This window comes from Carettochelys insculpta, chromosome 12, assembly GCF_033958435.1.
Source record: "Carettochelys insculpta isolate YL-2023 chromosome 12, ASM3395843v1, whole genome shotgun sequence".
NCBI lineage: Eukaryota > Metazoa > Chordata > Testudines > Carettochelyidae > Carettochelys > Carettochelys insculpta.
This window is the reverse complement of record NC_134148.1, coordinates 12,641,822-12,657,185: the sequence shown is the minus strand read 5'-3', so window position 1 is coordinate 12,657,185 and position 15,364 is coordinate 12,641,822. Positions and strand designations below refer to the sequence as shown.

Sequence of the window (15,364 nt, the reverse complement as noted above, 5' to 3'; positions counted from 1 at the left end):
CTCAAATTATTTGTAAACCATGTCACTTCTGTATCTTCTTAGACCAAAGCCTGAACTTTTATCTGGAAGGGAGCAATTCACTGTTATCAAAATAACTCAGAAGTCTATTTGTAAGTGCTTGACCCAGTCATTTGTACACACTTAGTATTTACATTATTTCTAATGGCAGCTCCACAGTTCCATCCAGAACATCTAAGATGAACACACTTCTTCAGGAAAGAGCTTTAAAACTTGTTTGCTGTGTTAACATAGCACTCCCCTTCCAGAAGGGGAATGTAAGTAAGCGAGATCAAAAATGCAAATGAAGCATGGATTTACATATCTCATACTTCATTTGCATATTCCCATACAATTGAGCTTCCGGAAGAGACTTTTCTGGAAAGAAAAACAGTCATGTAGATGGGGTTCCTTCAGGAAAAAAACTCCATTTTTGAGAGAACCCTTCTCCCTGAAATGAATGTGGAAGAGGGGTTCTTTCGAAAACTTTTTTTTTTTTCCTGAAGGAACCCTGTCTACATGACTGTTTTTGCTTCCGTAAAAGTCTCTTCTGGAAGTGCAAATGCACAAGAATATGCAAATGAAGCATAATATAGCTAAGTCTGCACTTCATTTGCGTTTTCAATCTCACTCACTTGCATTCCCCTACTGGAAGGGGAGTGCTGTGTGGACACAGCTATTTTGCTGTACTGAAGGGTACACAAGGAAATACCTGAAGTCAAAAGTAGTTTCAATCATTTCACCTACATAGCATTCCCCTATGTTCCAAGCTTGTTGGAAGCATGCCTCAGAATTCACCAACATACCTGCTTTTAAAAGCACGATTTGATCATTTTGACACAGTTCCATAAAGCCATCGATGCGTTTGGCAAACTCCACAACGTACTGTATAGCTTCTGTTATTTTGACTGCACATAATTGCCACATTACCTCCCTCTGCTGTTGAAGAGAAAGGGATCAATCACTATTCCAGGTTGTGTGTGCCCCTTTTGAAAGACAAAAGTTGAGCTGAAAAGCAAAGCAGAGCCCCCAGTCCTTGCTTGCATTCATGAATAAAATTTAGGAAGTGGAGAGGATAAATAAACCTCTTACAGGCATAGGTATACGTGCAGCTCTCATTGACGGCTGGCAGCGAGATCTAGGCTGGAACTTCTTGTCTAAAGGAACGAATTCTTCCCTCAAATGCTTGCGCACCGCTTCCACTGATTTACATTGGAACTGGATGCATGCAACAGAAGGCAGAACTGGACCCAACAGACGTAACTAAGCTCTCAAAAGCAAATCCATGTTTCTTCCTGAGTATTCGGTTTTCTATTTAATTTAAATCAAGTAATAAGAGGATCTTATAATATACATCATTGCATGTTATTTGAGGTACTGGCGAGCAGTCGTTTGCTCCACAAGCATGTCAGCAACTTAGAATGAAGCTAAGTTCATTCTAAATTTAGCCAGGTCAGGGAGCCCCTGTGTGGGGAGCCTGGCTAGGGCTGGGGAGCTCCACAGCAGTGGAGAACTGGCCCACAGCAGGGAGCTGGGCCACAGAGCTCTGCTGGCACAAGGAGCCCTATGGCAGCCCTACTGGGGGCAGGGTGCCCTGTGGCAGCCCTGTGGGCAGCAGGGAGCCAGACTGGGGTGGGGGAGCCACAGCCTGGTGGGGCACAGAGCCAGTGTCAGGAATATGGCTGTGCAGCAAAGTAAGTCTGAAGGCCCCTCATCAGTACAGCTGGCTTGCAGAAGGCTGCTTAATTAGCTATGCAACCTGACTGGCTGCTGAGACAGGTCAGCTGGCTTCTAAGCCATCAGCAGCAACTTGCTAGTTTCCCAGTCTCATAACATCCACTGTACCTGCTCCTCTGTTAAATGGTGCCTCCTGCTCCTGCCTTGCATCTAGTCTTGTCTGAGATTCTGTTTGCTCCAGTTCCTGGCCTTTGGTTTGACCCTTCACTCTGGCTTTTGACTACAGGCTGTGGCTTGACCTAAGACTCTGGTACCCAGTTTCTGCCTTCCAGCTGGACGCTTGGCTTTGGCTGATCACAGTTCTGACCCTAACTGCTATGCCTGCCTCCTTCTCCGACAACTAGGGTAGCCTATCCCCATTCTGACTGAAGTTTCTTCCCAAGGTTTCTCCCAGGGAAAGCACATGTGTACACATCCCCTTACGCAAGGTAAGGAGCAAAGGCACATATAAAAAAAAGACAAGGGAAAACTGGTTAACACACAGGTAAAATGCCCAAATACGCCAAAACACATGCACTAAAAGAGAATCTGGGAAAGCAGCAGTGCTGCAATGCGTCATACCAAATTGTACATCAGTTTGCATGAAGGTTCTTGACTGAGCCTGACTCAGCTACCCTTTTATCCAAATCTCAGCTTTATTAATGGCAATACCAACTTTCAAGATTTTAACAGTAGTTGCACAATATTTGATGTATTCCTTAAAGCACAAGTGGACACAGGCCAGTTTCTGAGAATCTCAGTCTTATTTTTTTTTAAACAAAAAATAAAATAAAAATAAAAATAAAAAATTCACCCCTCTGGGTTGTGGAAAAAGGTTTGCAAACACGAAAACTAAAGATGCAAAAATCTGAAGAAGAGAAACCAAGATCAAAATTTTATAGCTTTTAAGCTAAATTCATGATTTTTTGGAACTTGACTGATGATATTTGAGTACTTGGGATACAAAAGACAAGATACTGGACCACTTACTAATATAGCTTGATGTCAACCTACGGAAGACAACACAACCCATGTGCCGTATACATGCTCAGCAGTATAACACAGGTGCCAAGAACCCTGTAGCAACCAACATGGGGTTTCTGCGTCTCACCCTTCTGATCTTTCTTAGTTGTAAGGAGTTTTGGTGCCCAGCTGGATCACAAATTAAGCACCAGAAATGTAAACAAGACCTAGCCATAGGGAGCACTGTTGTCAGTAAACCAGAGACTCATTTTACCTGTTAGGGGTGGCACTGACTCATTCTTTTTATGCCTTGTTCTTTAAGCATAGGCAATCAGGACTACGGGCCACACCTGTAAAAACCCCAACTCTGAGATCCAGAGAAATCACAACTCACTTGCAACTTTTCATGTGACAAACGTGCAAAGGACATACTACACTCCCACCTACAGACCAACTAAAATTTCCTACTGGAAATAGAAAAAAAAATGAAAAAGCTGAATTTAATCGTTAACTGAATGCTATCAGATTAACAGCTCTAGAAAACATCAGCAGCCTAAATACAGTATTTTATTTTGGCATTTGATTATACCTTGTTCTGGTAGTTCTCAATTTCTTCCTGAAGAAAAGTCTGCCATGTTATTTGCTGTAGCTCCTCTCTCAAGTACTGGCAAGTTTCCATGTGTGACTTTGAAATATTCTGTGCAAGATGTTCTAAGAAAATAAAGCAAGGAGTGGCGCGCATTAAAAAAGCAAAGCAATCCCTGTCTGATTTCTGTCCAGCAGAAGAGAGACTGTACAGTTTACCATTAGAAACAGTAGCTATAATGCAAAGAACCTAAATTTAGTTTCTAATATTTCTGTTGGCTCTATGGCTTGTCTTTTTGAAAACATTTCATGACACTTACAAAAAGATACAAGTAAAAATAAATCCTGGTTCTCAAGGGTCTCCATGCAGGCCTACATATCAACACTACTTCTGCTAAAGCACAGCATTCATAGTAGTGTGGATGTTGTAGCAGAGGGCAGCTCAGGCTAACCACCAAAGCTTTGACCCCCAGCAGCACTCATATTACTATTATTAGTACACTAACTCAAGCACAGCTAGTTTCTGTCCGTCTTCCTGGGCTGGTAAGCCCACTCCCAGCTGTAGAATATGCCAGTCATAAGGGGCTATTTGTACTGCAATTGGAAGTGTGATTGCAGTGCATGCAGACATACCTAAACTAGCCTTAATCTAGCTAGTCCCAGTTAAGCCACAGCAGCATGGACTTTAGTGCAGGCTAGCCATCTGAGTAAGAACCTGGTGTCGTGGGCTGCTGTTGCTTAACAACTCTTGGTATCCAAACTAGCTAGATTAAGTCATCCCTGATTTAAATTAAATTAAAATACTCTTGCAGTCCCTACATTTCCTAATAGCTTTGACAATGTTCCTACAGAGATGGGAGACTATCCAGTAGAGGGCAGTATGCTTCCATTTTCATATAGGATGCCACTATTTCACCCACACAGTTACAGAAAAGTTTCACAAGTGCAAAACTGGTAGATTTGCTCTGTTATTAGTTCACTACCAGTGGCAAACTTACTTAGGATGTCTAGGTGAACATGGGCTGAACTAGGTATACCGAGATTTGAGAGAAACAGCTCCTCTCTCCAGGAGCCATGGTTGCCAAATAGATTTTAAGGGAGGAAAACCCATTTGAAACTATGCAACAAACAAGCAGTCCTGTAGCATCTTTAGACTAACAAATTTATTTATTGCATAATGAGCTTTTGTAAGACCCACGAAACCTCATTACCTAATAAATAAATTTGTTAATCTTTAAGGTGCTACAGGACTGCTTGTTCTTTGTGCAGATACAGACTAACACACACCACCCCTCTGAAGCCATTTGAAACTATGTAAAAGTAAAGCTCTGTGGAAACCTGAGAAAGCTTGTGATCTGCAAACTCAGCTCTCCCTTGCTCTTGATGAAACGTGGTGGTGGTGGTGGTGGTGGTCTTGGTGTTGTTACTGTAATGGAAAACTGCCTGGGGAGCAGGGTGAAAAGTTAAACTCCAGCCTAGGAGTTATAGAAGACAGGCTGAGGAGTTGATGTGGCCATCAAGTTAGGGTGGAGGCACATTAGTGGAGGAGGGATGATGACAGCCCTGCTGGTGCTGTAAGTTTCTCCATGGATAAACACCACATCTGGCCAGGGCTGTCAAACCAGCATCCTTCTCCAGAACTAAATCCATGGGCATTTGAAATAGGATAAATTATTTTGTTAAAAAGTAACAAAGTATGGAAGACCCTTAATGTAAAATATCAGCTGGGACACTGCAACACAGAAGCCGCCTATCTGGGAAAGGCAAGTTTCTTTTCTCTAGGCATGATTTATTTTATAAAGAAATGTTGGTATAAAAAACACTTTTTAGAGAACTAAGATAATTAAAATTGATTTAAAAAGTCTCAAAGTTCCCTTGGTTTTAAAGTAGTTGTGTAGCCATAGCTACATGATGGAAGATTATGTACAATGTATTCATTCTAAAAATCATCCTGTTTTTGCTAATACGCATTGTTAAAACACATCTGGATGGCTCATAGGGAAAAGATGTGTACATATTTTTGGCACAGGTTTTCAAAGGCAGACACCTAAAAATTTTGCCTTTATAGAACTGCAACCTGTGTCTCCTTGCCCATCCATATTTGAGCACAAGGAAACAGATCTATGAAAGAGCAAACCTTTGTCCCCTACTTGTGCAGTTCCACAATCAGTGCTTTCTCTGGCTAAACCACCATGAAGCTCTGGTCCTAAAATGTACCTGAATGGTCATCCATAACTCTCCTTTTAAAGCTTCTTGAGTCAGCTCTTCTGTGAAAGCTGTATTTGTTTGCTTGTAAAATCTTTTAAATAATAAATCCACCCCACAAAACAGGTTGTTTCAGATCATGTTAGTCTTTCTCAACAGCAAGGAAATTCACTACAGGTTTAAATTACAACCTTCAAAAAAAGCTTGTATCACATGCACCATTTAAATTACACAATATAGGACATAAAGTAGTTGTTGCCACCACAGCTTTCATATGCTCCAGTAGCAATTTCATACATATAATTAAAAACCTCATTAGAACCTAGTCGCATCATCTGACAGCACAGGGAGAGTTTATCTGCAAGATACACAGAGCTAGATTTCACAGAGGGTCTATGCACAAATCTAGATGTCAATCAGGAAAGTATTAATCACATGTTTACATACTTTTCTGAAAGTGAAGGTTTCCTGAATTGGGACCCTAGACTGGAAAATACTTAAAATATGGTTATTACTGTGTCTGGCCCTGTCCACGTTGGCCAACCAAACCATATTACAAAACAATTTTAAAATGGGAGGACTGTAATAAACAAATACTTTAAGCCAGGCTCCAAACTCAGCATCTCATTAGGACGAGGCAGCCTTCAATTCCCTTAACCCAACAAGACATCCTTTAATAATCACCCATGAAAACTCATACACACAAATCCATGTGGCTGAGACAAAGCTGTTGGCACTGTCTTTATTTTCAGATTTCTTCTTCTCGTTTTTACTTATCTAAAATTCAGTTTATTTGAAATGAAACAGGGCATAATCCACAGATTGTAAAGTCACAACAAGCTGTGCTGTGGAAAATTTTGTTCCACAAGCAGAGGAGGAGGACTTCAAACAAAAGTAACAAAAAACCTGTTTTCATGCCTACTAAAAAGAATAGGGTAGGTCAATCAAAATTGCGAGATGCTCATTTGTCATTTAAATCAGATATTTTTGAAACAGATTGTTTTACTGATGTTGTATGTAAGTATTTATCATGAATGGTACCGAAATAAACAAAGTGGCTATTTTAAAACCACTCGTTGCTCAACTAAGCAAAGTGTGATTTAAAAACCATTTGCATAATGCAGGCAAACCACCTTTTCTACCATGAGTTACTAAGAACTTTTGTGGCATTCTGTACTCAAGACGACATTCAGGGACAAAAATGTGGGGCAGAACATGTTAAGTAGGGCTGTTATAAGGACTCTGGGGAAATTAACAGAACTTCCTAGAATTCATTCCCTAAGGAGTCACCACCAGATTCTCCCCCACTTTGTGTTTTCTGGAGTCTCCTGACTAAACGGTATAAAAGGCCATCAGAGCAGAAGAGCATTCAGGACCACCTGGTATAGGTACAAATGACACCTAAGAAGTAGAGAACAGGCCCACTCATTTTATACTGCAAACAGAGTAGAGCTGGGAAAAAATTTTTTCTGAATTTTAAAAAATGACAGCGTTCTTCATAAAATAAATCACTCAAAGAATATTACTTGCCCAGGTCTGAAAATGAGTTTAACTAACTGCTGACATTTGTTGTTCACCCCATCTTAAATAGGATTCTAAACCAGGGGAAACTACGGAAATCCTACCAGCAAGGAGCCAGTGGTATTTGCTGGTCTGATTCTGTATGGTGTTAAGCTCCATCAACTGCCAAGGGACTCAGGGTGCTGAGTGCTTCAGGGAACTGTCCTTGAAGCAGGAATGTCTGTAATTTTAGAGCAGCATTCACAGAAGGCTAAATGTGTAATTTTGGATCCAAAGGGTATTATTAAAGCAATTACAATGGAAACTTTTCTCTCTTATTACCTAATTCTGCCATGGACACGGTTGGCGAGGTCTCCCCATTTGTAAAAGAACAATAAGGGAAGAAGCCCGATGCTGGTGTGTAGTCACATATTGGTTCTGGTTTGATTCCATTAATATCAAGACCCGACTGATCTGGAGAAGGTTGTATGTCTAAGTAGAAGCTGCTAACTGCAGAGTCTGCTTTGCTACCTTCAGAGGTATGCCCATCAATGTAATTACTGAGGTCATCATGTAGCTCTGTTAGCCCATTCGTGGTGATACTGTATGTTGGCGTCAGTGGTTCTGCCTCTCCAGGTTGTTGTTGGTGATCTCGCTGTTGTTGCTGCATTCGATGTTTCTGCACCTCTGCATACAAGCTGTCCCGCTGCTTTTTTGACATTCGACCAAACTTTACAGCTGAAATATATACACAAAACACACTTCATTTCCATACATCATCACTCACTGCACCATAACTATTTTGAGTGCTTAGATACCTGTGATGAACACATTATAAAAATCTAGATCTGTGCACATATCTCCATGTGCCTACAGGAAACCCACAACTTAACTGCCACACTTCCTGCTTCATCTTATACTTTAAATGGTAGTTTTATTAAAACCTTTAATTTAACCCTTTGCTTTTATTATTTTGGTAGTTCACTCGCTCTCTAACTGTATAGATAACATATTCAACTAAGGTACACCTCCATGATGTCACAGTTACAATATACAGGTAGTCAAAGCCCATTTAGAAATCACTGGTAAAAGCCAATGCACAATGACATTTGGTGGTATAACACAAATAGCACCATTCCGATGGCATATACACTCATCCCTCACTATATGAGCACAATTGGTTTCTAACTTTTTGCTTATAGGCAAAAACTTGTGAGAGGGACACTAAATTCCTACTAAAATACGTGTAAAAGTCTCTGATTGGTTCCAAGTGCTCAGAGTGGCAGCAGGTGGTGCTGCTTTTGAAAGGTAAGTGAACCTGGGGTTGCGGGGGGATTAAAGGCTGGAGGCAGTCTGGGGACATGAGCGGGAGGGAGGGTCAAAACCTGGTGGGGGGTTGGTCCATGAGGGGGGGTGGGTTTCAGGCTGCTGCAGGTTGGGTCTGTGGGGCCGGCAGGTGGGGGAAGGCTGCAGCAGTTTAGGTGTGCGGTGCTGGTGGGGGGGAGGTTAAGTTGCTGCGGTTTGGGTGCATGGGCCAGTGTGGAGTTTAGTTTTCAGCGGTTCAGGTGCATGGGACCGGCTGGGGGTTTAAGTTTTGGTGGTTTGGGTGTGTAGGGCCAGCGGGGGGTTTAACTTTCAGTGGTTTGGGTGAGTGGGGGCCAGCGCGGGGTTTAAGTTTTGGCGGTCCGGGTGCGTGGGGTGGTGGGGGGTTTAAGTTGCTGCGGTTTGGTGTCTGCGGGGCCAGTGGGGAGGGGGTCAGGTGGCAGACGGTTGGAGCCGTGGGGAGGGGTAAGGCTGCAGTGGGTTGGAGCCGTGGGGAGGGGGTAAGTCTCGTATTAGTGGGGACTATTCACTTGTCCACTGAACAAAAGGTCGGTATGTGTGTCCCTTGTCTAAGTGACTACTAGTAAACAAAGTACTCATTTAACGAGGGATGAGTGTACGCACAAGGGTAGCCAAACTATGATTAGATATAAACTGGTGGGCTCTGTCCAAAAGAGTGTCAAATAGCAAGTTTTACAGAAATCAGCACAGAGGCACATGGAAAAACTGTGGAGCCAGCTTATGACAACACATTTATCAGTGCTTGAAATCTATCAGTGTGATAAACAAACATTTATTCTATGATTTGCAGTAAATAAACCCACAATATATCCTGCATGAAAAGATGTATTTGTGACTTACGAAATTGCACATAAAAATCAGAAGCAAAGGCTTTTCTGATGACTTGGCATCAGTGGTTTTGTGTATCACAGCAATTCCTAAGAACATGCTGCAAATTTTCTGGGATGTGCATCAGCTATAAAGGCTTCATGTTTTGGGGAAGAAGACTTTCAGCACACCTGCTTCTCCAGCAGGCCAAACAAGAAACCTACCCCCTGATGAGACCAATCATTAGAGATTTTCAGTAACAGCCAGGTATTTAATTCCACATGAAAAATAAATCGAATGGAATAAGGTGGGTCCCATTTATTATATGCACAAAGCAATGCACTGGTTTTAGAACATTTGGGATTACAGATATGGGACATCGCTGATAACATTAACTAAGAAAGACAGAACCAGGTCCTCAACTGGTGAATGTGGCTGCAGCTCCAGTGAAATCAATGGAGATGCATTTTTCTATATTAGCTGTGAATCTGGCCTTTTATTCCATAATGTCCTTAAAATGTATTACATGAAATATTGCCCATTCATTTTTTAGACATACAAGTTGTCACATGCATGCATACAAGGTGGGTTTAGTATTGAGAGTACTTAATATTTTGTCCCAGGAAGATGTTGATTATTAGGATTAAAGGATGTTATAAGGTTTCTCTGCCTCTTTGCAAAGAAAAATGTTTTAAGCATTATCATTCTGCAGCTTTACTCTTCCATTGTACATGTGCCGATATTTGACTCATATGTAAACAGTAAATAATTTGGGCCTACACTGATCTAATGATTAGATTCTTACTTGGAACAGTTAGAATATGGATGTAATAAACACAGAGAACAAATGTTAGGTCAGTTAGACTACAAATGGCATCTTCATTGGATGACCAGGGACAAGCTTGTTAATGGGCATCTATAGTAAGTGAGGAGGAAAAAAAAAAGCCAATCTCTGATAGTACTGACAGCTTTTCATTATATAACACATTGGCTGTGTCTACACTAGCTCCCCACTTCATTCAGCTCATTCTCCCCCGTGGCACCTTTGAAGTGTTAAACTTCGAAGTGTCAGCTCGCATGTAACCGTGGATAAATTCTGAGAAGTAAAGGGACTTCAAAGTTGCCCAGGCACTTCAAAGTACTGGCGGGCGAGCCGTGGTTACAGGCAAGCCGGCACTTCGAAGTTTAACACTTCAAAGTTGCCACAGGGGAAAATTAGCTTAATCATTAATTATCTCCTGACACCCTCCTTACCACGCTCCCTTTGAAGTAGGGAGCTAGTGTAGACACACACATTGGGTGTGATTACACTAGCTCTGTGTTTTGAAATCAATTTCAAAAGGGGGTCCAATTTAGAAAGAGGCCACAGATCACTCACATGCATAATGGCCTCTTTCAAAATTGTTTTTGTCAAAAAGGGGCACAGATTTCAAAACCGCTCTTCCCATCCGATTTCAGGGTAAGTTGACCCTTTCAAAATCGAATTTTGGAATAGGTCATGCATAGACGCTCCGGGACCACTATTTTGAAATAGCAGGTCCTCCATGACAGCAGCCTCCAGGAGTGTGGAGACACTCCAGTAAGCCCCAGCAGGGCTCTATGGTCCCTGGGGCTGGCCTCTTAAAGCCGCACAGCCCTGGAAACCCCATCCAGGAAGTTACGAGTGTGCCCAGCGCCTCAGGAGCACAAGCTCTGCCCAGCCCACACTCCAGCAGCCCAGACACCATTGCCAATCAGCCCACCAGCTGGATGACACCTCCCATACCCCAGGGACCCCTAGGATGCCCCCTCCTCCCAGCCTGAGTGGTCGTCGGATGCAAGCCAGGGCCAGAAAAGGAGGGGCCCCTCCTTACAGAGGCTGAGATTAAAGATCTCCTCGGCCTCTGGGCAGATGAGGATGTGCTGTTGCACAGCACCAGGTGGCCCCGAAATGCAGTGGCCTTCGAACAGCTGTCACTGGGGCTGCGGTAGTGGGACCACCCCCAGTGCACAGCCGAGCAAGTGTGCTCCAAAGTAAAGGAGCTGAGGTAGGCCTATAGCTGGGCCAGGGATGCCTGCAGGTGATTGGGGGCAGGTGACTGGGGGTAGTGACCACCCTGAGGTGCCCGCACGACCGGACTCTGGACCAGTTCCTCATCCTGAAAGATGCCCCCGAGCCAGTAGCTGTGGTCAACACAGCAGGTCCTGAAACTGACACCACGTGAACCTGCATGACCAGCTAGGACCAACAGACTGGATGGGGCGGTGGAGCCAGGGAGCAGCTTGGAGGACAAATGCCCCCTTATCACCGCCATCAGCTCCAGCACCTCCAGCCAGGCTCCCTCAAGAGCAGTTCCCCCCCATATCTGTTCTTCGGAGCCCCAGATAGGTAACAGGTGGATTGGGCAGCCCAGGGAGGGGCACCCCATCCTGCATCCCCTGGCTTCATCCCAGACCCAGACAGTGGTGCCATCTAGCACCTGCACCCGTGGACAGTGCCCTGACCCTCCCAAGTGGGAAGGGATGCAGGGGCTGGACCACAGCCAGTGGGCGCCCCACAGATGTGCCCCCAGCAGCCACATGAGACCCCCCAGGGGGGTCGGGCAAGCAGACGCCATATCAGGGAATGGTCGGGGAGGCTGGGTGGCAGTACTGATGGGCGGCCCCTCTCCCCCTTGTGTTTCCACAGGCTCTTCCTATGGGGGCCAGACCAGTTCCATCCCAGCCACCAGCACACCAGCCCCACCATCCCACAGGGCCGGGGAACCCCTGTCCCCCTGCCGCCCAGGCAGCTGCCCACCCAGCCCCAGAGGGCCCACCATCACCATCGCTTTGACCCAGAGGAGGCCTCGGCATCCCACACTGCTGCCATCTGGGAGTGGCTCCAGATGGAGCAGGAGCACAGGGCCTGGCAGAGGGAGGTCTGAGGCAAGGTGGCCACAGCCCTCTGGTGTCTTGCCCCCTGGCCATCCCACCTGCTGTCCCCCCATCCATCCCTATCCCCACACCTGCTGTCCCCCAACTCACCATCCTTATCCCAGCCACCCTCTCCCCAGCTACCCGGCTCACACTGGGCCGCTGGCTTATCACCAGTGTGGGCCGGGGAAGCCCACCCCCCCAGCACCCTATCACCCCCCCACCTCTTGAGCCCATCTGGCCCCCCCTGCCAAGGCAGTGCCCCAGACCCTGCCTGAGCCTACCTCCCAGTCATCTCAGCCCCAACGAGGCTCCCACACCCGCCAAGGGTCCCACCTCTCCACTCCCATGGAGGACTAGGCCTGCCCATACCCATAGCCCCATCTATAGGGGAATGCCCCCACCCCTTTGTACATAGATATGGGGGAGAAATATCTCCCAATTATGATGACCCCACACCATTTTTTGTTCACGTAGAGTTTATTTACGTATGTGTTGATTCAGTTATGTTTAGTAAACCGTTGTGTTGCGCACGCTGGTGTCCCCTGTGTGTGCATGGGCTGTGATGCAGGGTGGGTGCACAGGGGGCTGTGATGTGGGGTGGGTGTGGCTTGGAGGGTGCCATGGGAATGGTCAGTGAGGCTCCCATCAAAGGCCTCCTAGACCCTAACCCCATCCCTGCGTGCCTGGCTGCAGGGAGCAATGGGCAGCTGCTCACACCCTGGGCTGCTGTCTGCAGCCTACCCCTGCACAAAAGGCTCCTGCTTGCCCTCCGCTATGCTGTGCAGGGCACAATAGGCCACAATGACCCCGGGGATATCAGGCAGGCTGACGTCTAGCCATGCGTTGAGACATCAGATGCGCCCCTTCAGACATCCGAAGGCCCGCTCCATGGCATTGCGGGCGTGGTTGAGGCAGTGATTAAAAACATCCTGGCTCTCGGTGTGCCCTCTGTAGGGGCGCATCATCCATGGCTGTGCCCCAAGAGCAGCTCCCAGGCAGGAATGTACATGCTCTCCTCCATGTGGCACCCGAGCCAGGAATTCTGGAATACCCGGGCGTCGTGGGCTTGCCTAGACCAGCCCATGCAGATGTTGCTGAACCAGCCCCGGACGTCAACGAGGGCTTGCAGCACCACCAAGTGGTACCCCTTGCGGTTTATGTAGCAGCCCATGCTGCGGTCCGGGGCGTGGACTGCTATGTGGGTGCCATTGAGGGCACCAAAGCAGTTGGGGAACCTGATGGCTGTAATCCTGCCAGGTCCCCAAGACGGAGAGACCTCCGCAGGATCACACAGTTGATCACCTGGACCACTTATGTGAAGGGGGGTATTGACATGAGAGCCTGCATGCTGGGGAGCCCCGTGGTCCCCTGCCTCCTCCCATGCAGGACCCCCCACTCCTGCAAGGCTCCCCCCCACATCCCTCCCTTGAAGGGTCCCTCCCACCCAGAGGCCCACTCCCCCCATTCCCAAGGTGGGTGTGGGGCCCTGGTCTGGCTTACCTCCAGGAGGACAGCTCCAACGGTGGCCTTGCCCAACCCGAACTGGTGTCCCACCGAATGGTGGCTGTCCAGGGTGGCCAACTTCCACAGCGTGATCCCACATATTTGTCAACTGCGATTGTGGGCCACATGCGGGTGTCCACGTGCTGCAGGGTGGGTGTGAGCCACTGGCACAGCTCCGTGAATGTCTGCCTCAACATTTAGAAGTTCTGGAGGAACCGTTGTAGTCCCACTGGCTCAGTACTAGCCTCTCCCACCAGTCCCTGCTGCTGGGGTGGCTGCAGAGGTGCCGTAGAGGATGGGAAATGGGGTGCGGCAGTTGCCCTGTGGCCAGGGCCTGCAGGACCCCAGCGGGGGCGTTCATGGACTGCAAGGCTTCCACCATGGCTAGGATGACCATGGCCATCTGCGGCCCCGTGTCAGTGGAGGCGTCAGCCTCGGGCAGCTGCTGGTTCTCCATGAGCAGCAACTTCCCCAGAGCACGGCCCCCACAGTGCTGTCCGCTGCTTGGCAGTGCTGTGTGTGTGCAGGATGGGTGTGTTTGGGAGGGGCCCTTTAAGGGATCTGATGTTGTGGGACCCAGAAGGGCTTGTTGGCCATGTGACCCCGTGTGTGGGTGTCTCCTGGCTTGTTCTTTCGAAAGGGCTCACGCTGTTGCGCGGACGTTCCCTTTTGAAAGACAAGGCCTCTTTCCAAATAGTGGACTGGTACAGCAATTTGCTTTGTGTGTGTGGCTGTGCTATTTCAAAAGCTCTTGTTTCAATGTAGATTTTCAACCTCTCCCACTTTCGAGATTTCTGCGTAGTGTGGACACAGCCATTCTATAACTTCCACTGGGTGTGCTCTGATGTAAGACAGTATTCAGTACTTTTAAAGTCCTACATTATGATTCGTTTGAGCAGATATCATACTGAATATTATTTTATATATACCAACCCTGGGCTAGCAGCACTCACCATCTCGAGACATCCCCACAGCAAGACATTTCTGTAATCGACAGTGCTGGCAGCGGTTTCTACTAGTTCGGTCAATCAAACAGTTCTTCTGACGAGGACAGGAGTATGTAGCATTGCTTTGCTGACTCCTCCTGAAAAAGCCCTGCAAGAGAATTGCAAAGCAGAAGATGCTGTTTGTCACTGGATTCATAGGTTATCATAGGCAATATTCTGGATGGCATTCACACCAAAGAGAAAATTGTGTTTAAGAGGAGACCATTCATGAACTTACAGAGCTAAATATTTTCCCTGAGGAAAAATATTTCTTTAAAAAAAAATCCAACAACTTTAAAATACATTTTTCTTTATTTTCAGAGATACTTTTGTAACACAACTAAAACAATCCTTTCCAAGTAAGATAGTGTTTCAAGACCAGACTTCCTGGCCAGCCAGTTTCCTGGCAGAGGCGTTTTTTGCTGCTATGGGAGAAATGTAGGTGCCATTCCGTTTTTAATCCTGGCTCAGCAGGGACATCATATTCAGAACATAGGTACAGGGAGAGCAATGCAGCATCCTACGGCTATCTACTTCTCAGACTGAGCTGTTGTTCTGACATCACATTGGATGTGGCCACACTAGCCCCCTCCTTTGGGAAGGGGAATGGTAATGAGGGTTTTCAGTGGATGCTAATGAATATGCAGCACCTCATTACCATAATGGCAGCCACGCAAGCTTCAAAAGTGCCGCTTTCGAAACACATGCCACCCATGTAGATGGGGGGGGGCTTTCAAAAGGACACCCTGATTCTGAAAGCCCCTTTTTCCCATTATGCTAATGAGGAGCTGCATATTCAAGGCAGCGCCTCATTAGCACCTGCTGAAATTCCTCATTTCCATGCCCCTTCTGAAAGCCAT

The 15,364-nt window shown here is 46.4% G+C and overlaps 1 protein-coding gene across 3 annotated transcripts in view; it reads right to left on the bottom strand.

The window, feature by feature from the left end:
* Nucleotides 1-15,364, bottom strand: part of RORA (RAR related orphan receptor A) — a 610,113-nt gene that overhangs the window by 15,462 nt on the left and 579,287 nt on the right. For 2 of the 3 annotated variants that reach the window (XM_075006386.1, XM_075006387.1), the window contains 4 exons: nucleotides 14,472-14,613; nucleotides 7,309-7,704; nucleotides 3,266-3,387; nucleotides 804-936 (listed from right to left, as the gene is read on the bottom strand). In XM_075006386.1, the coding sequence (XP_074862487.1) occupies nucleotides 804-936; nucleotides 3,266-3,387; nucleotides 7,309-7,704; nucleotides 14,472-14,613 (793 nt within the window). The remainder of the gene's footprint in view (nucleotides 1-803; nucleotides 937-3,265; nucleotides 3,388-7,308; nucleotides 7,705-14,471; nucleotides 14,614-15,364) is intronic. The other variant, XM_075006388.1, reaches the window with a different exon arrangement.